This window comes from Mirounga angustirostris, unplaced genomic scaffold, assembly GCF_029215605.1.
Source record: "Mirounga angustirostris isolate CCGP_5_RB_7025 unplaced genomic scaffold, mMirAng1.0.hap1 SCAF_5, whole genome shotgun sequence".
In the NCBI taxonomy this organism is placed as follows: Eukaryota; Metazoa; Chordata; class Mammalia; order Carnivora; family Phocidae; genus Mirounga; species Mirounga angustirostris.
In genome coordinates this window covers 163,568,343-163,595,159 of record NW_026991713.1, presented here as the reverse complement: position 1 = coordinate 163,595,159, position 26,817 = coordinate 163,568,343, and the positions used below count along the sequence as shown (strand labels likewise).

General features: G+C 46.0%; 1 protein-coding gene and 1 non-coding gene across 7 annotated transcripts in view; both read right to left on the bottom strand.

The window, feature by feature from the left end:
• SRCAP (Snf2 related CREBBP activator protein) overlaps window positions 1–26,817 on the bottom strand; it is a 32,241-nt gene that overhangs the window by 3,107 nt on the left and 2,317 nt on the right. For 3 of the 6 annotated variants that reach the window (XM_045875352.3, XM_064592982.1, XM_064592983.1), the window contains exons 3-33: window positions 26,422–26,684; window positions 24,765–25,016; window positions 22,697–22,882; window positions 22,308–22,448; window positions 20,894–21,116; window positions 20,501–20,778; window positions 19,775–19,865; window positions 19,545–19,634; window positions 18,855–19,043; window positions 18,435–18,769; window positions 18,154–18,331; window positions 17,468–17,604; window positions 17,059–17,228; window positions 16,751–16,943; window positions 15,149–15,285; window positions 14,875–15,061; window positions 13,227–13,396; window positions 12,569–12,834; window positions 12,074–12,358; window positions 11,418–11,582; window positions 10,955–11,140; window positions 10,471–10,737; window positions 8,616–10,123; window positions 5,287–5,552; window positions 4,965–5,167; window positions 2,943–3,112; window positions 2,597–2,793; window positions 2,387–2,501; window positions 1,858–1,977; window positions 288–482; window positions 50–133 (exon numbers count right to left, since the gene is read on the bottom strand). In XM_045875352.3, coding sequence (XP_045731308.2) covers window positions 50–133; window positions 288–482; window positions 1,858–1,977; window positions 2,387–2,501; window positions 2,597–2,793; window positions 2,943–3,112; window positions 4,965–5,167; window positions 5,287–5,552; window positions 8,616–10,123; window positions 10,471–10,737; window positions 10,955–11,140; window positions 11,418–11,582; window positions 12,074–12,358; window positions 12,569–12,834; window positions 13,227–13,396; window positions 14,875–15,061; window positions 15,149–15,285; window positions 16,751–16,943; window positions 17,059–17,228; window positions 17,468–17,604; window positions 18,154–18,331; window positions 18,435–18,769; window positions 18,855–19,043; window positions 19,545–19,634; window positions 19,775–19,865; window positions 20,501–20,778; window positions 20,894–21,116; window positions 22,308–22,448; window positions 22,697–22,882; window positions 24,765–25,016; window positions 26,422–26,475 — 7,038 coding nt within the window. In that variant the 5' untranslated portion in view covers window positions 26,476–26,684. The remainder of the gene's footprint in view (window positions 1–49; window positions 134–287; window positions 483–1,857; window positions 1,978–2,386; window positions 2,502–2,596; window positions 2,794–2,942; window positions 3,113–4,964; window positions 5,168–5,286; window positions 5,553–8,615; window positions 10,124–10,470; window positions 10,738–10,954; window positions 11,141–11,417; window positions 11,583–12,073; window positions 12,359–12,568; window positions 12,835–13,226; window positions 13,397–14,874; window positions 15,062–15,148; window positions 15,286–16,750; window positions 16,944–17,058; window positions 17,229–17,467; window positions 17,605–18,153; window positions 18,332–18,434; window positions 18,770–18,854; window positions 19,044–19,544; window positions 19,635–19,774; window positions 19,866–20,500; window positions 20,779–20,893; window positions 21,117–22,307; window positions 22,449–22,696; window positions 22,883–24,764; window positions 25,017–26,421; window positions 26,685–26,817) is intronic. The other 3 variants (XM_064592985.1, XM_064592984.1, XM_045875345.3) reach the window with 3 other exon arrangements.
• Window positions 19,954–20,082, bottom strand: LOC123845147 (small nucleolar RNA SNORA30/SNORA37 family). The gene has a single exon (XR_006790981.1). It is a non-coding gene; the product is annotated as a small nucleolar RNA SNORA30/SNORA37 family (small nucleolar RNA).

The window sequence follows — 26,817 nt, the reverse complement described above, 5'->3', positions numbered from 1 at the left end:
AGAAAGCAGCCACTTTTCACTTCTGTCCCCACTCCCTAGAAATACTCACTTCTGCCTGCTTGAGCTCCTCTCGGCTCACCTCCTCCAGTGAAGCTTCCAAGAATTTCATGGCATAGCGCTCAATGGGGGTCAGCTGTGGGAAGGAGCAGTGGTAATGAACGTAGTAGGGACTTGGTAACCAGAGCCCATCACCCTTATTTTCACCAGAGAAGATAAAGGAGGACCACAAGGTCCAGAGGAAGAAATTGTGAAGGGTGAAGTTGAGAACTACTGGGTACAACACTGACCTGTTCTACAAGGGCAGCGATTTCCTGCTCAGCTCGGGACATCTCTTCATCCTCAGCCCCAGGCCGGCTGGCCTCCTCTCCCTCACCAGCAGGAAACCCATCATTCTCATTGAATTCTGCAAGTTCAGCCACCTGTTCGGCCTTGGCCTGGGTGGCCGCACGGATATCCTCTTCATCCTCTGCCCGACACAGTGCCTGCAAAGATGTGAGGAAGAATAACCAGGAGATTTAAAGAACTCCACATCCTGTGGTTTGATTCTGACAAAAATTTGAGGCCCCTTTTATATCGAACCAGGTATATAACTGAACTCAACTCTCTTCTGAGCCCTCAAAGTTATCAAAGCAATGTAGTATTCCACATAGGATGAACTATATTTCACTCGGAATCCCACCAGTGTGAAAGTAACTATTTTTTTTTTTTTGAAGATTTTTATTTATTCATTTGACAGAGAGAGACACAGCGAGAGAGGGAACACAAGCAGGGGGAGGGGGAGAGGGAGAAGCAAGCCTCCCACAGAGCAGGGAGCCTGACGCGGGGCTCGATCCCAGGGCCCTGGGATCATGACCTGAGTCGAAGGCAGACGCTTAATGACTGAGCCACCCAGGCACCCGAAAGTAACTGTTTTAGAAACCTCTAGCTCTGCTTCCTTTTCCATTCAAGTCAGTCTTAGATCTCAAAAGAGCAGTCCCAGAAAGCCTTAAATATAAAAAATCCCTAATTCTTTTTTTGCAGTGAGATACCTCTTGACAACAGACTAACCACCTCTGATTTTCCCCTGTGATTAATATCCAGAAAGCTCACACCAAAGTCACCAAAGGATGCAACCTAGAGTGTGCTCAACAATGAGGGGACAGCACCTGGTAGGGAAAAACACCTCCACGGTACTGTACCCTATAGTTCCCAACATCTACTTATTTTTCCCCCCAAGATTTTATTTATGTATTTGCCTAACATCTACTTCTGAAAAAATACAAATGCCCAGCCTTTGCCCCCCAAAGTCACAATTTAGTATATTCTCAGATCAGGTCCCAGTAATCAGTCCTTTAAAAAAAAGCTCTCCAGGGGCACCTGGCTGGCTCAGTCAGTAGAGCATGCGACTCTTAATCTCAAGTTTGTGAGTTCGTCAAGCCCCACATTGGGTGTGGAGCCTACTTAAAAAAATAAAAAGCCAAAAGGTTCCCCAACTGATTCTATGCACCCATCAGTGTTTGGAAAACAAGAGGTTACACCACATAAAAAGCACTTCTTACATCCACTATTCCATTTCATCCTGTTACTTCCTTCCCATTAGCAGTTCAGAAAAGTGAAAAGTAAGATTCCAGGCTCAGAAGATTAAGCAGACTTGCTTAACAAACACAGTTAAGAAGTGCTGTTAGAATTCAAACCTGTAACTGAGAATTCCAAATCCTGTCTTTCTTCTATGAAATCTTATGAATGAATAAGCAATCTACTCACAACTATTAAAGGCCAACAGTCATCTGAGAAGCAGCAGAAACATTCTTTCCCCCTGGAAAACCCACACCATAACTATTAGCTTTACTCTATAGAGATTGCCTGCTCTTTTTTCACCTGCTCCAGGATATGGGTCTGCTTGCTGGCCACAGTCTCTTCTTCCTCTTCAGGGGCAGAGGGTACGGATGAGCCAGATGGCTCTTCCAGGGGCATATCAAACAGCTCTCGGATGGTCTGCTTTGGAGAGAACAGGAAGAAGTGTCAGAGCCCATGGAATGCTGGGCCCCAGTCTACTAGGAGATAATAGCTCTTAGAAATAATCAGAAATTGCCACTAGTTGAATAGGCAGATCTGTGGAGACCAAAGCATCTTCTTTATTTTTTTAAAAGATTTATTTATCTTAGAAAGAGAGAGCACACACATTTGAGGGGAGGGGCACAGGAAGAGAATCTTTCAAGCAGACTCCTTGCTGAGCGTGGAGCCCAGTGTGGGGCTCAATCCCACAAAATCACAGCCTGAGCCGAAACCAAGAGTAGACGCTTGACCGAATGAGTCACCCAGGCGCCCCAGCATCCACTTTAATAAGCAGGAGCAACTCCTGTGGGCATAGCAGTTCTCTCCTGCATAGACTGGGAGATCTTAGTACCTGTTTAAAATAGGCTGTGGTGAAGTTGCCTCCCTCAATGGCCATGTCTCCCAACATTCTCTTCTGATTTGCCTTTTTTAGGATGTTCTCCTCCACTGTCCGTTCACTGATAAGTCTAGGGAGTGATGAAGGCCATGTGTAAACAGCCAAATACATTAATAAAACCCTATCAGTAAAGAGGATGCAAGGTGAGGGGACACTAGGCAATACCTGTAGATGTGGACATCTCGGGTCTGGCCAATTCGGTGACAGCGATCCTGGGCCTGAGCATCCATGGTGGGATTCCAGTCGCTGTCATAAAAAACAACAGTGTCTGCTCCTGTCAGGTTCACACCCACACCCCCACTCCGAGTTGAAAGGATGAAGCAGAATATGCGTTTGTCTGCATTGAATCGTTCCATCAAAGCCTAGAGAGAAAAAAAAAAGACAGTATCAGGAAATGTATCCTCTGAAACAGACCGAAGGCTTAGTGGTGCCCCTTCTGGAACCCTAAGGTCTGGAAAATGGAGGTAACAGCTGAGGTGGGCCTTGAAGGGCTGCAGATGCCCGTGGTTACCTGTCTCTGTTCAACTCTAGTAGACCCATCCAGACGCAAGTAGAGGTGGCCATGGTAGGTGAGAAACTGTTCCAATACATCCAGCATCCGGGTCATCTGGGTGAATATGAGCACCCGGTGGCCCTCTGCCTTGAGCTGTCGCAACAGCACTGCCAATGTCTGCAACTTTCCTGAAGAAAAAAGGGTACAGGGAGCTTGTTATATGCTAGAATAGGAAGAACACTTAGCACTGAAAGACTGTGGTTGAAAAATAATAAAACCTTTAGGTGAGGGTTTCAATTAGCCTAGGAGGTCAAAAATATTTAACTTTAGGGGCGCCTGGGTGGCTCAGTCTCTGACTCTTGGTTTCGGCTCAGGTCATGATCTCAGGGTCATGAGATTGAGCCCTGTGTTGGGCTCTGTGCTCAGCGCAGAGTCTGCTTCAGATTCTCTCTCCCTCCCCATCCCACCCCCATAAATGTGCTCTATTTCTAAAATAAATTATTTTTAATAAAATATTTAATTTTATTTTATTCCCTTACGGGATCCCCCTCTTCAGTCTGCTCCTGTCTTGGATCTATCTTCTGTGTCTAACCAGGGGTAGGATAACATACAGACCCCTTGGAAAAAAGGGAACCCTCAATGGTGTATGAGCAGGAAGAAAATCCTTAAGAACTACACTGAGTTATGCCACCTAAAACACAAAACAGATTCACAGGACAGACATCAACAACATCCACTGGATGTCATGACTTACATACAAGGATTGAAGACCCCTGAGATCAGAACCACAGAGAGAGGATCTTATGAAGTTATCTAGTTCAACCTCCCAACAAACACAGAAATACCTTCTATAATGTTTCTGGTAAATCAGTTTCAACGCTTTTAACAAAGACTTTCAATTCATCTACTCTAAATGGTTTGAAATGTTACACAATTGTTTTTTTATGAAAATATTTTTTGAGTATATGTATTAATAAAAATTTTGCTGTCTTATATTCTAAGGCCATTTAAAAAATCTCCAAATATGTTACTACAGAAATCTCTCTGCTGGGTTGTGGCAGAAACAATTCACTACTGTCCAAAAGATATTCTTGATTAATAGAACCTGATTTACATTGTAGACACCCTGGCAGAGATCCCTTGATTCCAGGGATGATAAGCCCCAACCCAACCCCAAAAGATAAATCATGATTGGTCTAAAAAAGCCGTAGTTCCTCTTTGCCATTTCCCTTTGTCAGTGATTATTCTAGGGATGGGCATATGGCCCAAATTAAGGCAGTGAGCTGTGAAGCACAGTCAATAGGGAGAACTTTCTCCCCATTCCCCAAAAAGAGAAACTTGCTGAGAATATTTTATCTCAAGCCCTGCTTCCTGCTCAGAGCATTGCAGTGCTCCCTGGAGTTGTGTGGCAGCCATGATAAGACCATCAAGAAATAAACATGAGAATAAAAAGATAAAAGCTAAGGATGCAGAAAGACCAGAAGGTCCTGGGTCCATGAAAACTTCAGTAAGCTGAACCAGTCCTATACCACTATTCTCAGAATTTCTCATTAAGGAAACAATAAATGCTTGCGGTTGAAGCCACTATTGGTTAATTTTCCATTACTCCACAGCCAAATGCATTCTAACCAACAAGATTCTAACCAAAGACAGGAAGATCCTTGTGTTTTCCCAAAACAAAACTTACTATTTACTGTGCAGTCTTGTACCACCTTGCACCTTTCCCCATGAATCTGAAAATTCTCTGCTGTGCTATCTTATTTGCCACTGTATCCCAAATGATCAGCAAAATACAACAGATACAAAATAATTACTGAATGAATGAGTTAGCACACATTTTCAACTGTCATCAAAGTCAAATTCATGAATGCCAAGAATCCATAAGGCCTACACTTCTCCATCTTGCCTATAAGCATAGCCTGAAAAACTGTCTAATGTTTAACGAAATTCACAAAAATCTATATATAGCATCCCTTTGATATAGTGCTACTAACAGAGGAAAAAAAAAGGCAAGGGATCCTCACTGATCAATGAACTTACCACAATCATACTGGATGAGCCTCAAGTCAGGGAACTGGGTGCGCATATTACACACAATACGGTGCAAAGGACGAGCCCGGGGCCAGAGCTCACAGGCCAACTGCTCCTGGAAGGCTGCCTGACGTGGGGCCAGCCAAGGAGGTGGGTGGCAGGCATGCAGGGAAGGGGGAGGTGCCTCCACAGGAGGCATGACAAAGATGAACCTGTGAAGGAAGAAGGCAAGCAGTATAAAAGATGGAATTCTGAAAGGCCCCAAAAGTGCACCTTCACCAGCCCTAACCACTACATCCACTCAGAGGCCCCAAGACCCGCTTCTGCCAACCTCTCAATGATTTCTGACAGCTGGTCTAGTCGTTGCTGGGGAAACAGTACAGCCTGGCGGGCAGCCTCGGTATAAGTCCAAAAGGTGGGGTGGCTGGGGCCAGGAGAACGAGGGCCGATGGGGCTGGCAACAGGTTGGGGCAGGGTACAGAAATCCAGGACTTCAGTCCCATACACAGGTGCCAGGGCCCCATGAGCCTCACTAAGTTGGAAAATCCGTTCCAGGCGTTCAGACCGCTGCCGCTTCCGCTTTTCCTCCAGAGAGTCCTGGGGATGAAAGAAAAACAAAAACAAAAACACAGAAAAAGTAATCAGTGTCCTCATAGAAAACCTGACCATTCATCCCAGAATTAAACATAACCTATAGAAACCACAGGATTCAAAACTACATTACACTTTTAGTGGTTTTCAAGTTGTCAATAATGAGAATTACTCCTTTCAAATGTTATATGAAATAACTTCTCTGCAAAAAAAACTGATCTTCCTTTGTATGCTACCAAAACAGAATGCCTGAATATTCAAATTTAAGATCTGTGTATCTAATAAGTTTATAAAATAAATGATTTCTGGGAATTTTCTTAACACTTACTCCACAACATTCAAGTTAATTTGCCTTCTTGAAGTGGATCCAAAACAATTATTAAAAACCCTCCTCCAATCACTGAGCAGGACAGAGTGGCTAATCAAATCCATGGCAGGTTTCTGCCAAGGCCAAACTAGGATGGGAAAAGCTAATCAGACATCTAGATTTCATCACCCTGAGAGAGAAAAGGGGCAGATAGGGAATCTGTAGGACTTTGACCCAGTCTTTTCCCATCACTAGCACTTCAGGTTTCACAGGCTATAAAACTACCTCTTTTTTTGCAGCACTTACCAGATTGGTACTTTTACATCTGTATGAGTCTTTAACTAATGTCTTCTATCCACGAAACTAACCATAACACGAACCGGATCTGATCTTGCTCACTATAACCACCCACTATGTAGCTCAGTTATCTAGCACCAAGTAGGCTCTCAATAAATAGCTGCTATTAGAATGAACGAAGGAAATGGACCCTAGGAGATGGTCCTGAAAAAAAGCAATGTCCCAAATCTACCTTCCTGACTGCTCCCTTAAACTTGACCTCTTAAGCTCCTGGTGATCAAGGTAAAAAAGGAAAGCATCCTAGCAGAACAGGCCAGCTCTCAAAAGTAGTAGCAAAGGAGAAAATATTTGCAAATCATGTATCTGAAAAGGTATTTGTATCCACAATATATAAAGAACTCTTTCAAATCAGGAAAATAACCCAATTAAAAAGGGTAGGGGTGCCTGGCTGGCTCAGTTGGTAGAGCATGGTCTTGATCTTGATCTCAGGGTTATGAACTCAAGCCCCAGGGTGGGCGTAGAATTTACTTAAAGTAAAAAAAATTCTGAAAATAAATTTAAAAAAATAAATTAAAAACACAAAGGATCTGAATATCTAACATTTCTTCAAAGAAGATACACAAACGGCCAACCACTGAAAAGATGCTCAACATCACTGGCCATTAGGAAAACACAAATCAAAACCACAAGATACCACTTCACACCCACTAGGATAGCTATAATCAAAAAGACAATAGCAAGTGTTGGCAAAGATGTGGAGAACCTAGAACGCTGATGTGCTGCTGGTGGGAATATAAAATGGTATAGCCACTTTGGAAAACAGTCTGATAGTTCTTCAAACAGTTAAACATAGCTACTTTCTGACTGAGTAATTCTGCTCCTAGGCATACATCCAATGTAACTGGAAACATATGAAGACACAAAATCTTACAAGTGAATGTTCATAGCAGCATTATTCATAACAGCCAAAAAGGAGAAATATTCCAAACGTGTCCATCTACTGATGAACAGATACATAAAATGTATATCCACACAATGAAATGTTAGTCAACAATAAAAAAAATTCCAACATATGCTACAATGTGCATGAACCTCAAAACATGAAAAAAATGAAAATGAAATGAAGAGAGCCAGTCACAAAAGACCAAATACTGTATGACTCCATGGGCAAATCTAGAGACAAAGATTAGTGCTTGCCTAAAGTTAGAAGAGATGGAAGGGTTGGAATATGATGGCTAAGGGTGTGTGGGGTTTCTTTTCAGGACCATGAAAATGTTTTAAAGACACTTACAGTGATGGTTGCAACCTATGTGAATATACTAAAAGCCACTAAATTATACATTTTACATGGGTAAGCTGTATCGTATGTGATCTTTATGTCAAACTGTTTCAAGAAAAAAAGTGTTAAGATGCTTCTACATACTTGCAAAGCAACCAAAATTTAGCACAGACCATGGAGTTGCCACTCTTGGGCTAGGATCTAGTTCTCTTCTACTTTCAACAAGCCAGACCAACCTGGTAGCATTAGAAAAAGACCAAAGGTGGAGTTAATGGCACTGCTGGAGTGGGGGCCTGGGGCTGAGGCAAAAAAATAAGCAGCAGCTCTGAGCAAGAAGCAGCTCCCTTTATTTTAAAGGGAGAAAAAGACAGAGGTCCTGGAACAAGTCACTCAATCTTTCTTCCTATTACCTCCCGGATTATTTAATTTCAGCTCTAAGTTTAACTTAACCAAACATATATGCAACCTTACATGTAAAATAAAAAAAATGGCTACCACAAAGTTCATGGAAGGACAAGAAACATAGTTCTTTTTATTGCCCGCTTGATCACCGTGGAGGTAAAAAAAAAAAAAAAAAAAAGCCTACAAGAGATAACCATTAGTCAGCGGCTCGTGATCTTTAGGGAACTGTATTCTATGTTGTCACCCCCCCTCAGAAGTTCAGATACTTGACAACTGTGATGGTTTTAGCAACTGAGAAAAGTCTTCCTATCTCTGAGGAATACCTCTTGTGTGGAAGAGGAGAAAGCAATGGAGTCAACGCATTTGAGTTCTCACAAGTTGTGTCACCTTTATAACATCATTTAGCGGACTAGTTTCTTCATCCGTAAAATGAGGCAATTAGATGCCAACACTGACTCAAGAATAATCAAATACCAAAAAGACCAACAGTAACAAGGCAGCCTTGAACGTATCAGTAATTCTTCATAGTTTAAAAGCACGTTAGATCCTCAATTACTCCTCTGAGAAAGGCAGAATATAGATTATTATTCCCATTATACAGATAAGAGAACAGGGCCAGGGAAGAGAAGGGACTTGTCCAACTGCACACTCAAGTATCAGGTCCACAAAACTAGGCTTTGTAATTTACCAAGATAAAAATAACATCGCTCTGTTCCATCCACTCTACGAACATTCCAAAGAAACCCAACTTCCTGTTCCCTCTCTCTGAGGGAGGAAAACTTACCAGATAGAAAGGGGAACGAGGTGGTGGTGGGGGCTGGCGTCGAGGCCGGGGACCACTGAACGAGGTAGCAGTGGATGGAGGACTGGGGGGACCGGGGCGCAATGTCAGCGTCTCAGGCTCATCCTTGGAAACAGGCAGCCGGGATACCATGGTGACAGGCAAGGGAGCAGCGCCAGATGCCGAAACCATAAGGGAGGATGTCTGGGAAGCGGAAGCCTGTGTTGAGACCGGGGCCAGTGCCAGAGTCTGGGCTGCAGCTGGACCCAAGGTGGACACCGGAACTGGGGCAGGGCTCAAGGTCAATGTTTGCACTGAAGCTGGGGTCAGGAGTGAAGCAGATGACGATACTGGAGCCAAAGTCAGCGTGTGAGCTGGGGCTGGGCCCATCGGAGAAGCTGGAGTCAAAGAGGGTGCTGGAGCCAGAGACAGCGTCTGCGATGGACCCAGTGGTGGTCCCGGCGCCAAAGACAATGTCTGGGCTGGAGCTGGTACTAGGGATGACGCTGGAGTCAATGACAATGTCTGAGCTGGAAAAGGCCCCTGAGGGTTCCCCGTTCCCAAAGAGAGGGTCTGAGATGGAGATGAACCACCAAGAGTGGATGCTAAAGCTGGGGCTAAGGCCAGTGTCTGCGCAGAAGCCGGGCTTGGGAGAGGTGATGGAACCGGGGCTGGTACCATGGTCTGAGTTGATGATGGAGCCAACAGAGGAGTTGGGGCTGGCACCAGTGAAGAAGCTGAAGCTAAAGAGGTTCCTGGAGTAGATGAAGAAGCCAGAACTGGAACTGGAGTCTGTGATGGAGCCAGGAGGGGAGCAGGACCTGGCGATGGAGCCAGGACTGGAAGAGGAGCCAGAGAAGGAGCTGGAGAAGGAGCCAGAATTGTTGTCTGTGGAGCCACCATGGGAGCCAAAGAAGTGGCTAGAGCCTGAGATGCAGAAGGTGCTGGAGCCAGAAGGGAAGCCTGAGCTGGAGCTGGATTTGGTGCTGTCGGAAAAGGACCGGCCAGAGCAGAAGCTGGTACCAGGACAGGTGAACATGTTGGGGCCACAGCTGAGTTCAAGCCTGGAACATGTGAAGAGGCTGGAGCCAACAACAGAGGGTGACCAGGTGCCTGAGATGAAGACAGGGGTGGAGTTGTGGCCAAACCTAGAGTCAAAGCTGACGGTGACGGGGAAGCCCCAGCTGGTGCCAAAGAGGGAGGTCCAGGAGCCGCTGAGACAACAGGTGCCAGTGCTGGAGTCACATTGGTCAACAGAGCTGGACCAGAAGCCGAAACAGGCAAGGGGGCTGAGATGGGGATGGTGAGTGGAGCTGAGGCTGGGGCAGGAGGCGTGGTGGAGACAGAGATGGGAAGTGAAGATGACACTGGAACGGAGACTGTAGAGGACACAGGACTAGCAAGGGGGGAGGAATTGGGAACTGGCACTGGAGAAGAGGCTGGCCCAGGGAGTGAGGGCTGCACAGGGAGAGGAGAAGAGATGGTCAGGGGAGCAGCTCCGGGTGCTGAAGCTGTGGAGACAGAGGATGAGTTAGCCCCAGAATTCTTTTCTTGCTCTATTACCCTGTCCCACCCTTCCCCTTACCCCCACGCTTCATCCCTTTCCCAGAAAACCTTCACTCCCACCCCATGACGTCAAAGATTCAAAGACTCTGACAACTTAACATTTCCTTTCCCTCCAAGATTCTAAGAAGTATACTCTAAAATAAGGCAAGACCTCAGCACCCTAGTTCTGGGGCCCACTACAAACCGAGTCAGTATGCTGATAAACTAGAAATCTATTGTGACTAAGAAATCCTCCGGACCACCCTATGTCCATTCCTGGCAAAAACAACTGCTCTTAGCCACCTGGACTCACCACTGACTTCAGGCGAAGGACTCTGGACCAGCTTGAGAAGGGGCCTCACCAGAGTGGACGTGGGGATGGGGGACCGGGCAGTACCCAGAGGAGGTGTGGGTAGCCGGCCAGGGGTTAATGTGGGGCGTGGAGTCAACACAGCTGGAAGCCCAGAACTCGGAGGCCGGGGTGCTGGGGCCAACGGAGGAACAGGAGTCAGTCCATCCCGAGGGGCCTGTCTCACTACAATCTTCACCACGCCTGTATTATTCACCATGGTTGGTGGCACTGCAAGAGGAAGCTACATTGAGGGAAAGGTAGAAAAGAGACAAGAGACCCAAAGGATGGAAATAGTCCAGGGGCAGGAGAGGGCAGCAGACAGATATTGAAGATACTGGCAAGGGAAAACAACACTGAGGAAGGCCGGACAGACAGTAGCCCAGGGCATGCCTAAAGGGACCAAGGCCAGCAAGGGCTAAGTAAGTAGGAAGGCCAGGAGCCTCACCCTGGTTAGCAGCAAGCGGAAGGCTGAGGCCAGTGGGGGCAAGGGTGGTGCTTGGGGTCGAAGAAGGCAGCACAGAGACAGGGGTGGGGCCAGGGGTCGGGGCCACGGCCTGGATGAGAGCCACATGGGCAGGCTGGCTGATGAGGTGGTGCTGCCCCCCTGCTGACACCAGGTGCACCACATTCCCTGGGTTAAGGGAAGAGAGAGAGAAAGAGAAGCAGCTATCAGCCGGAGGAGGACAGAGGCAAGGGCAAGAGGAAAAGGAAAGAACAGAGAGGGAATAACTTCTCTAGAATGACCTTATCCCTATCTTTTCCAAAAGACCCCCTCCAAAGATTCCCTTTGGCCCCACCCACCAAAAGCTAGGGAAAGAAACATAAAGACTGTGTCTGAAAAGAGCAACAAAAACAGAGAGACAAGGAAGAGGAGAAAAAAGGCAGGACAGGGGGTGGGTTTTACCTACTTTGCAGCGGGCGGGGCTGCCCCACAGCAAGCTGGCGCACCTGCGCACCAGTCAAAGTCAGCTTGTTGCCCTGGATCTGGAAGGTGAGAGGTTTGCTTCCCCCTGCGCTGGCCACTGGACGTTGTGCCAGTGAGGCCAACTGCCCGATGCTGACCACTTCGCCTGCTAGGAACAAAGAAGGGGCTGAATGTACACAGGGATGACTCTAAGGCCCCTTTGCCCCACGAAGCACAGGTCTCCAGTTCCTCCAACCCTCCCCCCCTCAATTTACCATATTCTAACAAACTCAGCCTCTGAGCCTTTGATGTGCTACTTCCAACCCCACTTGTTTGCCTAGCAATCTCCTTTATATCTTCTAATGGCCTGCCACGGTACTGAGCTAATCCCCACCCCAACTCCATGCTGCCCTTTGCCCCAAATAACTTCCTACTACTAGGTTTACCACTATTTACTCATCTCTGGGTCATCTTCCCCACTAGCCCGAGAACTCACTGACAGCTCTTGATTATGAATTTCCAGCATATGCCAAAATACTTCACATACATTAACTACCCAGAATTTTATGCTTTCACATTCCCGAGCTTTTCTCCAGCCCTATAGCATATAAACCTTCCTCCCATCTCAAAGCCTTCATTCATAGACACCTGAGAACTTACAGGGCAGGCGAGCCTGCATATCAGGAGACAAGATGAGGCGCTGTGGTGCAGGAGTAGAAGCTGGCACTGCCGTGGTGGGAGCAGTGGCTGTGGTGGTAGAGGTGGTGGTGGCAGCAGAAGGGAAAGTGTAGCCTGGTGGCACTGTCAGGGGCTTCAACAGGCTGGAGGAGCCTGGAGGCGGGGCAGGGCTCAGGCGAACAGGAGCAGGTGGGGCCGGTTTCAGGGACAGGGTTGGCGTAGGAGGCCGTGAAGTCCCACTAAGGACCCCCAGGGGGGATGGCAACACTGTAGACACAAAGCAAGCATCTGTCAGATATACCCTGACTAGAGCCTTAGCCTGCTCCCAGAAATCTCCATACACCCTCCCAACCCATCAAACACCACCCCTCTGTCTCCAACTTAGCTCCCTCAACACTCTTATTTCATTACTTCTTCCCCAATCTGAACAATCTGCCTGAGGTAACCCCCAAGCAAGCTGGTCCCCTTGTAACTCACCCTGGGGCAGAGGCCCACTGTTTGGCTGCAGTGGGGGCAACAGAACAGGGCCAGGAGGCCGGGACGCTGGAACAAGCGGGGGCCCAACAGGCGAGGCCGACACCATCAGTGGTGCTGGCAGCACTGGGGGGGTTGGGCCAGGGGTGGGCTGGGTGGAGAGCTCAGGGCCTGGAGGGGGTCGGACCGGGACAGGGCCCATGGGGGTCCGTGGGCTGTTCACCACCACTACTGTACGACCTTCCTGCTTGGGCACTGGCTGCAGCATCCTATAAGGACAAAAACAAAAGGGTGGGTAGGGAGAAAAGGAGAATAAGGAATAGGAAAAGAAAGGAATAAGGAAAATGAAGCAGAAACATAAGACAAAGATTAACAAAAACGAAGGGGGTAAAGGAAAAGGACACAAAGGAGAAAGAGGAAAAGAAATCCAAGATAACCGAAAAGCACCAAGCAGAAAAAGGGGAAAACAAATCAGTGACAAACACAAGGGGCCCTCCCAGGACCCTCTTCTCTCCCCCAATTCCACCAGTAATTTGCATCCATCCCATATAAACATTCTAGCCTAGCCTCCAACTCTCTCCTTTCCACCCCAATTTCTGCTCCCAGCCAGCTGTAGCCACCTTTTCTAGGAACCCATCCCTTTACCCCTCAGCCCTGGTACCTGTTGACCTTCATCTTGACTGGTTTGGGCCGGGGTGGGGGGTCAGGAGCAGTAGCCACCTCTAGCAGTACCCGGCGGGACAGGCGGTGCCGGGGTAGAAATGTGTCAGCCTCATATCTAGACACACGACCCTCCAGGCCAATAAGATCAAACCGACCCATGTCTATCCGCTGGTACAAGAAGGAACACAAAAGCATGGTGTCAAAGGGACCAATATAGCAATGATTTCTTGGCTAGGACACCAATAGCACAGGCAACAAAAGGAAAAAACTGATCATTGGACTGCATCAAAAGATACTACCAACAAAGTGAAAAGACAAGTCACAGAATGGGACAAAATATTTGCAAATCATGTATCTGATAAGAGGTTAATATCCAGAACATATGAAGAACTCCTACAACTCAACAACAAAACTACCCAATTAAAAAATCAGGCAAATATATCAAATAGATATTTCTCCCAAGGAAATACACGATAAGCCCATGAAAAAATGCTCTACATCACTAATCATTAGGGAAATGCAAATCACAATCACAAGGTACCGCCATCTCACATCTGTTAAGACGGCTATTATAATAAAACAGAAAATACAAGGTGCTAGCAATGATGTGGAGAAATCAGAACCCTTGTGCACTGCTTGTGGCAATGTGAAATGGAGCAGCCACTATGGAAAATACTACAGCGGTTCCTCAAAAAATTAAAAATAAAACTACCATATGATCCAGCAATTCTGTGTCCGGGTATGTACCCAAAAGAATTGAAAGCAGGGACTCAAACTGGTATTTGTACATCCATGTTTGTTGTAGCATTATTTATAATAGCCAGAAGGTGAAAATAACCCAAAGTGTCCATTGATGGGTAAACAGATGAACAAAATGCAGTATATACACATGTATAAGTGTAGATATATATGGATATATAGACACAGATATAAAGCAGCAACACTCAAACTTAACAAGGAAGGAAATTCTGGCACATGCTACAAGATGAACCTGGAAAACAATCTGCTGAGTGAAATAGGCCAGTCACAAAAGGACAAATACCATATGATCCTATTTATGAGTACCCAGAATACTCAAACTTAGACAAAGATTAGAATGGTGGCTGCCAAGGGCTGGGGGAAAGGGGAGAATGAGGAGTTATCATTTAGTGTGCATGGCGTTTCAATTTGGAAAGATGAAAAAAGTTTTGAAGATGGATGGTGGCGGTGGTCACACAACAATGTGAATGTACCCATGCCACTAAAACATATGCTTAAAAACGGTTAAAATGGTAAAGTTTGTGTATTTTACCACAACAAAACCAAAAGTTTTGGGGGAAAGTGGTCAAAAAGAGAGAAGGAACAGGAAAACAAAATAATATTTAAGTATCACTAACATGCCAGGCACTTTCAAAATATTAACACAATTTTCACAAACATACCGCAGATCATATGGCCTTTATAATCCCTACTTTCAAGGGCAAGCAAACTTAGGATTAGAGATCAATTAATAATTACCTTGCCCTAAGGCACACAGCTAGAAAACGATGAAACTAGGGGAACAGTGCTCAGCTTACAAGTAGGGAAGGATGCAAAAGGTCGGACTCCCACCTAAAGAAAAGGATGCAGGGTTGGGGGTAGGGCCAATAACCTTGGGAACAACTTACCTGGAGGGGGTGGACATCAGTGGCCCTTAGCACCAGAGAGGCGGTGCTGAAGCAAATTCCTGGGGTGATGAAGGGGGAGGTAACAGGTCGAGGGTCAAACAGGTTTGGATGATTGCAGACTTTTCGCAGCTGCATCAAGATGTTGATGACACTCATGAAATGGCCTGTGGCTAGTGTCTCCTTAGTTCTGGGAGAGAGGAAAAATAAATGGGGCATCCTGACAATCACATCTGTTCCCATAGGGCCCCAAGAACCACCCTCAGTCCTCCCTTACGTGGTCTGTGCCATGAAGTCATCATAGAGACAGCGCTGACGCTTGGAGAGCCGGCAGCGGATAACGTGCTCATATTTTTTAGGCATTTGCTTCTCAACATCCACCTTAACTCGGCGTAGCAAAAAAGGCCGCAAAACCTAAAAGTAAATAAGCAGGACGCTGACAGGAGAACGAGGGCACTGAGCCCCAGCCTAGCCCTTCTAGCTGGGTCTTGGCCTGATGTCCAGCAGAACCCTGGCTCAGCCCTTCAGTAAACACTCATGAAGCCATGAAGCATGCCAGGAATCAATCACACAAAGAGGAATCAAATGTAAGCCCTCCTCTCAGAACTTTACTGTCTGTTGAAAGAAACATATAAAGATGATAATACCACTCCTTAAGAAACGCTTAAAAAAAAAAAAAAAGACACTGAGGGCAGAGTAACTATGCAGAAAAGAGGACTCAAATTACATTCCAAGGAGGAACTGTAAATTTATAATATTATGAAAGTAAATCCAGGAGAGAAGCTGAGAACAAAAACTGTGGCAGTGACAGCAGCATAGAAAACAAAAGGCAAGTCTGAAATCCAAAGAGGTAAAATCTGATAGGACACGGTCTTTATGACATGGAAGAAATGGAAAATAGAAATATAATGAAGGAAAGAGACACAGCTAAAGACGACTCTCGTTTCTAGTTTGATGTACCAAGATAACGGTGCGATTGAACAAAATGGAGCAGAAATAAAAGACTTGAAATGTTTGGCTTAAATAGAGTGTATTCAAGAGAAACTCTGATTTAAAAATACCAAGTCAGAAATTTAAAATACAGGTTGACTGGTTAAGAGTAAAATAGGGTGGGAGGATGGGTTAGCCTGGTGATGGGTATTGAGGAGGGCACGTTCTGCATGGAGCACTGGGTGTTATGCACAATGAATCATGGAACACTACATCTAAGACTAATGATGTAATGTATGGGGATTAACATAACAATAAAAAAGAGTAAAATATAAATCAGAGTGTCTTTAAAACCTTAAGACATATAAACTGAGACAAAAGAGTTGTCTCATCAGAATGCTGAGACATGTTACTTAGAAACTGGACAAAGCAGTTGAGTGTCTGACTTTTGATTTCGGCTCAGGTCATGATCTCAGAGTCGTGGGATCGAGCCCCGCATTATTCTCTGCACTCACTATGGAGTCTGCTTGTCCCTCTCCCTCTGCTCCTCCCCCTCCCCTTCTCTAAAATAAATAAAATCTTAAAAAAAAAAAAAGCTGGACAAAGGAAGAGGAGCCAGAGAAAACAAAAGAAAAAAAAGAGAGAGAGAGAGAACCCAACGAAAGTTGAGGAAAGCCTGGTAAGAAGAAATCTAAGCAAGGACTGATCAGCAGTATCATTCTACTCAAGAGAATAAAGACAGAAATGTCACTATTAGAAAAAAAACAAGTAAAATGATGACTAAGATGAAGTCACTCAATTTGGCAATGGGTCAGTCACTAGAACACACTGCCACCTGACAACTGAGTGAATTCAGCCCAACATTGACATCCCTCTCCCTAAAGCTTTTTTAGGTACTGCCCTTAGTTTGCCACTACCAATCCCCCTGCCAAACTGTTATAGGCCCTACCTTGTGGAGGCGTTTGACTAGACCTTCATTGTACTCTTGGCTGCCCTCAATCATGCCAGTTAGGGGGTTAGAGAACCATTCTTTAAACTCGCGATGAGACTGGAAGACATGGGGCATCAAAAAGTGCATCAAGGACCACAGCTCCATGAGACTGTTCTGCAATGGCGTTCCTGTGAGGAGCAGGCGTCTCTGGCTGCAAAGAAACAGAGGGAATTAGAGGGAGGATGATCAGCGAAGTCCCAACCTTCTGAGTATCCCACTCTTTAGGTCAAGTCAACCCTCCTCCAGATCCCCATTTCCATCTCCACCTGTTGAAGTTGAGCAGTGACTGCCAGCGCTGTGACTTGAAGTTCTTGATGTTCTGAGCCTCATCCAGAATGAGATAGCGCCAGTTCTTGCGCCGGAAGGCCTGGTGGTCCTGCAGCACCAGCTTGTAAGACGTAATACACACATGGAAGGCATTGGGCTTGGTCCAGCCCTAAAGTATCAGAAGAAAGCAGCAGACGATGGGGTTAAAAAAAAAGAAAGGATAAAAAAAAGACATGCTAAGGTCCTCGAAGGACATAAATCAGGTATGGAGAAAAGAGAAAGTCCCAGGAGCAGAAGGCAGCAACAGAGAGGGGAGGAAAAGGAACTCCTCTGAGGAAAGGGCCTAAGAGTAAAAGAGGCATCAGTGGGGGGCGGGCGGAGGAGTGATCGATCACATGGAGCGCGAACCTGCCGCTTGAGCTTCCTCTCTTTCTGGGCTCCATAGTAAGTGAGGATTTTAAAGCTGGGGCACCACCGTTTCAGCTCCATCTCCCAGTTCAGCATCACACTGGTGGGGACAATGATCAAATGGGGACCCCAGTTACCTGTTTAGAAAAAGACAGAAAAATGTACAGCATGGTGACTATAATAATACTGGATTGCATATTTGAAAATCATTAAAAGAGATGTTACAAATTCTCATCACAATAGAAAAAAAGTTTTTGTAACTGGGTGGTAGTGGACGTTAATTAATTAGACTTGCTGTGCTCATCATTTCACAATGTGTACTAGTATCAGAACATTATGCTGGATACCCAAAACTCACATAATGTTAGGCGTCAATTATGCCTCAACTTAAAAAAACAAAATAGAAAGATTTTAAGCAAATTAAAAAGAGAGATGGTAAGGAAATACAAACTTTGGGGCTCTGTTCTAGTTCCTCAGGTATAACCCTGAACACTCTACCCCAATGGCCCCCCCTAAGAATCCTAGCACCTACATTGGCATCTCCATAGTTGCTGACCAGAGTCAATGTAGCTACCAAGATAGCACAAAACAGTGAGTGTTTCACCGTCCCGAAGCTAGTCACCATTAAACAGGTTTTGCGGGGAGCTGGCCAAGGAGACCCAAGAGGGATGGCCCTGCCTCATTACCTTTTTCACAGGCCAAGTGGGCAAGAAGGGAGATGGTCTGGATTGTCTTGCCTAGCCCCATCTCGTCAGCAAGAATACCATTAAGCTTCTTCTCATACATAGTAACCAGCCAGTCCAGCCCAATGTGTTGGTACTCCCGGAGCTGGCCCCGCAGGAGCAGGGGGATGGGAGTCTTCACCTGGTAGGGAGGAAGAGAGGTATCACAGTAGAAATGAGGCACTAGTCACTGAGCAACAAAAAAGTCAAGACATGAGAAAGTAGAAGCTGGTGTCTGGGGTTACCTGCGTGGTGGCCAAGGTATAACCCTTGGGCTGAAGACTTTCAGCTGCCGCAGCGATGTCACTAATTTCCTTCTTAGGGCCTAGAGTAGTGGCAGGTCCTGGGGTGGGAGGTCCACTGCCCCCATCTGCCTCACTCTGCTCTTCATCCCGGGCAAGCAAGTACTCCACCCCAAAGTCATCGTCTTCCTCCTCCTCCTCCTCCTCCTCTGCTTGGCTCTGTGATTGAGACGCCTCAGACTCATCAGACTCCGATTCCTCTGATTCTGAACTGCCGCTTGTTTCTTCCTCCTCTGAACGCTCATCTTCCTCTTCCTCGCTCTGCTCCTCAGCAGATTCTAAAGCACAAGACCAAGGCTTAGCGTTCACCATACCTACTCCCCCAGTGTCTCCCCTCCGGTGTGCCCAGGACCACACATTCACCTGACTGACTGCTACTATCCTCTTGAGGAGCCTCTTCGGCTTCCAGGGCCCCCTCTGGTTCACAGTCAGAGCTGTTAGCCTCAACCTCATCTTCGTCTTCCTCTTCACTACTCCCAGAGCCTGGGGCAGAGGCATCAGAAGCATAGGCTCCCGCGTACTGCTGCAAGAGCTCCTCCATAGATAGCTCACCTGGAGAAGGAACAGCGGATAAGCTTCCGGGTGCTTCAAGGGAAAGGGGGTAAAGGAGAAGGAGAGGTCTGAGTGGTGCCAGCGAATTTTATCCAGGTTTCTACAGACACTACTGGGCTCATGTCTGAAGGGAGACAGAAGAGTTTGCTTTCAGCACCGGGCACTACAGCCAAGCCCACAGCCTGGGCTAGAACTGTGGATGATGCTGCCTTCCACTGGGAAGGGTAATATCAAACTAAACCTCTCTTTAAGGTACAAGTCAAACATGGCCAACAACCTTCTTACATTAGCTCCACTAAGCTGTTGTATCACTTTGTTCAAACTTCCATCGTAACCAGTCATCACATTCTATTTATAATTATTTGTTTACATTTGTCTTTGTCATTAGACCTGGAGTTCCTCCAACGGGGATAAAAAGTGTCTTATTCATCTCTTTATCCCTGGCATTCTGCACAGAAGAGACACCAAGCGGATGCTCAGTAAACGTCTGGTGAATGTCACCTTCTCGAGCCAACTCGCTCAGCTCCATGGCATGATCCACCTCCCCTTCCAACTGCTCCTCAGCTGCTATAGTATCCTCTTCATCCTCCGCTAGGAAAGAGAATGAAGCAAAATCAATGGGAACAGAATCAGAGGACCCAGTCCAAGTTGAGGAGAGGAGAAAGCATGAAATGTTAGGTCCAGGTAATTTAAAAGGAAAGGGGCAATAAGATAAAGAGAACAAGCCTGACCTTCATCCTCATTGGCAGTAAACTCTTCATCATCCTCATCTGGATGCCAAGGCTGTTTGTTGCGCTGTGTGACAGAGGGTGGGGGCTTCACCTGTATGGCAAAGAATGAAAAGGGAGAAGACCTAAGGTTAGAACAGCAAGAGAAGGGTACGATGTTGAATACGATGTCACAGAACAGTCTCTGTCCCACTGAGTGACAGCTGCCACTGGCACAGTCCCAGGGCAAGGATGCAACCAAGGGTTTTCTTTCAGCACCAGCTACCAAATCCTGGCCCCACTGCCTGGAGGAGGATCTGTGAAAGTGCTAGATAAGAAACACAGGCCCCCAGCACCATCCCCACACACTCAGACATATGAGAAAGAGACAGCTTAGCCCAGAAAACACTTCAAGATTATCATTCCAGCTCCAAACCTACAAACCAATAGGGAGTATTAGGACCATTTCACAAAAATGGCAAGAACCAGATTTAAGTATTTTTTTCAAGGCCACATAGCAATTAAAGAGTAGAGTACAATACGCTCTTCCAGTACGGCATCAGAAACTACCCACCTCAGAATGCAACTTTCCCCAAACTCAGATTCTTCCCTATCCATCCCTAAATGAGAGCCAACTGCCCTTAACCAGGGAGAACTCAACACCACAACCAACCTTATAAACCAGAAATCAGTCCTTGAACCTCTACCTCTGCACCCACTGAGTCCCCCCTCTACCCATTCTCCCTATACCTGTAACACCTGAGAGGGCTCTTCTTCACCACCTTCTTCAGGCCCATCTCGGGTGTCACTGTCACGAGATGAGGGGGTTCTCGAGGGGCTGGAAGGCCCTCCTAGCAGCTGAGGGGGGAGGGAACGGAGCAGCTCTTCCAATGGCAATTCTCCCTCACGTCGAAGCAGTTCAATCTCACGCCTCTGGGTCTCTGCATCATTGCCTTCCTGTTGTTCTTCAACCTCAATTGTCTCCTCATCATCCTCTTCCTCCTCCTCTTGGGGTTGGAAGTCCCCATCTATAGCAGGAGAACAAGGTCACAAAGTCCACGGGGCCCTGCAAGCCACAGGGTGGGTTTTCAGCTCTGGAAAGGGTACATGAGGAAGAGTAACAGAGCCAAAGAGGACACACACCTTCATCGTCCAGCCGGGAAACCGGGGGTGGAGGACTAGAGGCAGCTGAGGAAGAGCCAAGGCAGGGGGAAGAGCCAGCTTTGCTGGATGCTAGCGGCTGGTTGAGGCTCTGAGATAAAAGGTCTGAGTACTTTTCAGTTTGCCCCACAATGAAGTCCAGGTGCAGGTCCAGAGCTTTTTTACGCTTTTCCTCAAGCCGGGACTGTTGCTTGAATTGCACCACCTGCCATAGCATGAAATAGATGGGTCACTAAGATAATATTTATTTTTTTAGGTTTATTTATCTGAGAAAGAGAATGGGAGAGAGAGAGCATGAGAGCGGGGAGGGTCAGAGGGAGAAGCAGACTCCCCGCTGAGTGGGAAGCCCGATGCGGGACTCGATCCTGGGACTCCAGAATCATGACCTGAGCCGAAGGCAGTTGCTTAGCCAACTGAGCCACCCAGGCACCCTAAGATAATCTTTTATTCACGTACTCTTTTACCCAACATTTAGGGAAACTTCCTCTGTGCTAGCCTCTTGACTGGCTTTTCTTTTTTTGTTTTTTTTTAAAGATTTTATTTATTTATTTGACAGAGAAAAAGAGTTAGCGAGAGCAGGAACACAAGCGGGGGAATGGGAGAGGGAGAAGCAGGCTTCCTGCCAAGCAGGGAGCCGGATGTGGGGCTTGAACCCAGGACCCTGGGATCATGACCTGAGCCGAAGGCAGACGCTTAACGACTGAGCCACCCAGGCGCCCCCTGACTGGCTTTTCAAGAGAGAAAAAACTAAATGACCTTAAAAGTGCTTCTGAGGAAAGCACAAAGGGAGGACAGGAAAGAGAAAAGCCAGTTTAATTTCAGGCAGCAGGGAAAGATTTACAAATGTATCTGGGGCTGAATCTTAAAGACTAAGTAGGTGTTCCCTAAGTGGGCATGCGGAAAAAGGCATTCCTGGCAGCAGAAAGAACATGGGTAAGTTACCAGGGATGTGCAAAAAAAATATTTGAAGTAGAAAAAAAAGGAATTGACAGGAGACAAGACTGAAAATACAGACAGAAACCAGGTGGTACTTGAGAAATAAAACTTAATATAGGAGAACAATTTGATTACTAAGAACTTCGATGGTATTTAAACAAGTAAATGGCACTAAAAGGTTTTAGGAAAAGCATGCTGAATGCCCTGCAGAGGACGGATGGCCTAGAGGAATCAAGAAGTCCTATTAACAATCCCCAAAGGCAGGACCGTATTTTTCCACTGTATTTCTTTCTTCTTCACAGCACTCAATGCTAGAGAGATCCAATGCACAACAGAAGTGTCACTAAAGTTGCCTGAAATTAGAATATTCATTCTCTCAAGATGTTTTGATCATTCCTGCTACCATGCTATCCACTAAGCAAACCTAAGGCATTTCCCTTTCCCAATTCCTGCCACCTACCTTCTCCACATTGCTCCAGAACTGCCTGACATCCTTGGCCATGGTAGAGGCGATTCGGCGTAGCTTGGCCTGCTCTTCTCTCCGAGCCCGTTCCTCTTTCTGCCGTTGCTCCTCGTGGTGCCGGATGACCATGCGCACAACCTGTGGGAATAAGGAACCAGAGTGAAAACACTCCAAGGCCAGTCTCCTACTCCCTCCTCAAATCAAGAGCAAAGAGAATAATCAAGTCCAAGAAATCTGAGAAGTCAGAGCTTGCCTCCTGAGACTATGGGCATTAATAAGCACCCTATACTGTTTGTTCTGTTTGGTTCCCTTCAAACCAACTCACTTATCAAGGAAAAGGAAACCTGGAAAAGAAATATGGAAGGTAGGTCCAGTTGCTGACATACCTTACGGGCCACACCCCGTTTCCAACGTCGCTCCTGAGCAAAGTCAGCAGAGAGCCACTGCATCTCCTCACAAAGATAGTCCCAGTGGCCTTTGGGGCGGGGAGGCTCGGGCACTTTAGGCAGCCTCTTCAGTGACCAAAAACCCTCCTTCCGCAGCTCAGCAATCCGAGTCTCAATCTCAGCCTCCTAACGAGGAAGAGCTAGGTCAATCAAGTTACTGCACATATATGCTACCTCATGAACACAGCTGAATTCCTGGGCACTGATTATATATAGGCACTGTCTGGACTGAGTGTTTTATGTGTCTTAAGTCCACATACCAATCCTGCAAGTAAGTAGGTATTATAACCTTTTCAAGTGAGGAAAAAAAAAGATCAGGGAGATTAAGTGATTTACTTGAGATCACACAACCAGGAAGTGATAAGAGCTGGGAATTAAAAATAGGTCTAATGACTCCAGACACCAGATTTCATGTTCTTTCCATTATTTCACTCAATCTCCATGCCCCGCGAACATAGCAAAGACTGAGGAAAACATATTCCAAGGGAAGCCTCCAGAGAAGCAGGGAGTGTACCCTTCCTTATATACCGGATACAAAGGATCTTCATCACTGTCGAATTCTGCTTGAGAAAAAGTATGTTCACGCTTAGAAATATAAAGCCCAACGTATACAATCTGATTTGTTTTTACAAAACAAATATATATTTTATAAAAACGTACATTTTGGTGAAAATACTGGAAAGTTATACATAAAAAGATTAAACAATAGTATGACAAAAGATAACATGTTTCTATAAAGGTTGAATTTCATAAGCAGGAAAGTAAAAGCATTTGAAATCAACAAAAGTGACTTAAGAACTCAAGACAACTGGGGTGCCTAGTGGCTCAGTCAATTGAGCACTGGACTCTTGATTTCTGCTCAGATCATGATCTCAGGGTTGTGGGATCCAGCCCCCCTGACAGACTCCCCACTCGGCTTTTCTCCCTATCCCTGTCCCTCTGCCCCCCCCCTTTCTCTCTAAAATAAATAAATCTTTTTTTTTTTTTTTTAAGATTTTAATTATTTGAGATAGAGCTAGCGTGCATAAGCGGGGGGAGAGGGGCAAAGGGAGAGGGAGAAGCAGACTCCCCGTTGAGCAGGGAGTCTGATGCAGGGCTCGATCCCAGGACCCTGGGATCATGACCCAAGCTGAGGGCAGATGCTTAACTGACTGAGCCACTCAGATGCTCCTAAAATAATCTTTAAAAACAGACAAACTCAAGAAAACTGCCTTCATTATTCTTGTTCTCTCCTGACAAAAACTAAATCAGAGGAAATAACAGCCATAGATGACACAGGGAACTAAATAACCTGACGGTGAAGAAAAAAAATCAAGACAAGGGTATTAGACCAATGGCTCTCAAATTTAAGCATGCATCAGAATCATCAGGAGTGGGATGCCTGGGTGGCTTAGTCAGTTAAGCATCTGCCTTCGGCTCAGGTCATGATCCCAGAATCCTGGGATCGAGCCCCACATCAGGCTCCCTGCTCAGCGGGGAGTCTGCTTCTCCCTCTCCCTCTGCTGCTCTCCTTGATCATTCTCTCACTCAAATAAATAAAATCTAAAAAAAAAAAAAATCATCTGGAGTACTTTTTAAGACAGATTGCTGAGCCCCACCCTCGAGCTTTAAACGGATAGGTGGAAGAGGGGTACGAACAAACTTGCATTTCTAACAAACTTCCCAGGTGATGCCAATGCTGCTGGTCCAGGGACCACACTTAACCACTGGGTAAGGCAACAGAGGCTAGAGGATAGAAATGAGAAGTAGAAACCAGTAAATATTAAGTTTACCGGTTTACAAAGCACTTTCATGTCTATTTTCTCCTTTAACTTAGACCTCACAACAGTCTATAGACTACTACACCACGTCTACCTTACAGAAAAGGAGGCTCAGAGATCAAGCAACTTGCTCAAGACATGTTAAGGCACAGCCTATACTCTAAATCCACAAGGAAAGAAATGTAAAATGCTCATGGGACTTAGAAGTTGAGGAAAGAAGAATCCTCACAGGCCTTCCCAATACGTACATGCTTGGCCTGCTCTGCAATCTCAGCATGGCTCTTCTCCCACTTTGGGCCCTTGTTAGCCAGGTCAGCAGCCTGGGGTAAGCTGAGCCCCTCCAGGGGCACTGTGGCACTATCTGGGGGCCCTGGAGGTCCATCCAGAGAGGAATCTTGAGCTATATGCTGGGGGGAGATGCCGCCTGCCCCACTAGAGGCTGGGGAACTGGATGAGGCAGGGGACACAGGATTGCTGCCTGTCATGCCGTCCGACACCATCTAGAAAAACAGAAAATGATAGATAAAATGAATGCTTAGCACCATGAGAAGTTCTCATCATATTATTTCATTCTATCTTACAAGGAAAAAAAACTCCGGAGTAAATGATCAACCTCGTTTTTATAAACACAAATTTTTGGGTAATGTTTTGATGAGGTGTTCAAGGTAACAGATCCAAGTTTAGAGATGCTTGGCATGCAAGAAGAGTTATAACCTGACATTTACACAGTTCCCAAATTCAAGAATAATACCATAGCATGTGATTTCAAATGCTAATGATCCTTTCAGAAACTCAAGAATTCCACTCACATAAACAACTCCCTATTCTTCCTTCTTTTACACAGCAAGTATGGCAGATTCACCTATTAGAATAAATTTGAGTTATCACCAAATTCAAAAAGCAACAATGACTACCACCAAGATCACTTAAACCTCTTTATGTACTTCATCAATCTTGGTAGTTTCTTTTACTAGGAAGGCAGGAAGGGGTGTGGGGTTGGTCACTGTTCTCAAATACTCACCTATTACTTTACAAGGTACTGAACAAACAATAATAAGTAGAGAACAGGGCGCCTGGGTGGCTCAGTTGGTTAAGCGACTGCCTTCGGCTCAGGTCATGATCCTGGAGTCCCTGGATCGAGTCCCGCATCGGGCTCCCTGCTCGGCAGGGAGTCTGCTTCTCCCTCTGACCCTCCCCCCTCTCATGTGCTCTCTCTCTCAAATAAATAAATAAAATCTTAAAATTAAAAAAAAAAGATTCTCTCTTTAAAAAAAAAAAAAATAGAGAACAAAGTCTCACTTGAATGTGGACAGTGAAGAAACTCATAAAAACCACTCCAGCACACTATCCTCACAGGTGTGCCACTGAAATTCCTACCTCAGTTAAATGACAAAAGACTATATGTCACAAAATTCCCCAGCTGCTCAGGAAAATTGTAAGTATCAAATCCATACCAGTCAAAAGCCTACTCTTTGCAAACCTATGTATAGGTATACTCTCAAAAGCCACATTTTTTCTACTCTTACACTTCCTTAGTATAAGAAAAGTATCAACACTACACACCATCCATAATGCTTATGTTGCTCCAATTCCTAAAGGAACTGAGTTATTCTCAAACCTCACAGTTTAGGAGCATGTTGTCCCAACCTCCATTTCCAACCTGGCCTAACTGAACCTTTTTCAGGTAACAAGAAGTTTCTACACTCTTAATGATCAATATTATATTAATGTCAAAAAGAATGTGAGTATCTAATAGGACTGATGCTCAACCTGAGCACCAAAAATTTTCTAAACACAGATAGCTAGGATCATGGATATGTGGCTAAAACTTGCCACATTTCTTCTGCCTCAGACCCAATAGCCCACAAAGCAGAAACAGAGAAGGAACCCTCCCCACTTTCAAACCTGTGCCTGCAGGATTGGGAGCTGAGGGTGAGCAGGGGAGGGGCTGCTCTGCATGGTCCCACTCCCAGGCTCCTCTTTGGACGCCTGAAGAATGACTGGGTCGTTATCACCACTGCTGCTGGCCGAGGGGCTGGCGTCCGGCTGCAGGGCATGCTGGGAGCTGGCCTCATTCTGGGCCACCGGCCACCGGGACCCGCCTTCCAGGGCCCGGGGCCCACTAGGGCGTCCCAGCCTCCGCTCAGGTCCACCGGCCTCTGGAGCACCTAAAATAGGGTAAAAAGAGTAAAAATGGGATTTAAAAAGATTAATGAATCTTTAAAAAAAAAAACAAGAACAATGTTAAAGAATAAAGATAATGAACAATGATTATAGCCTACATTTCCTAAGCTTCCACTA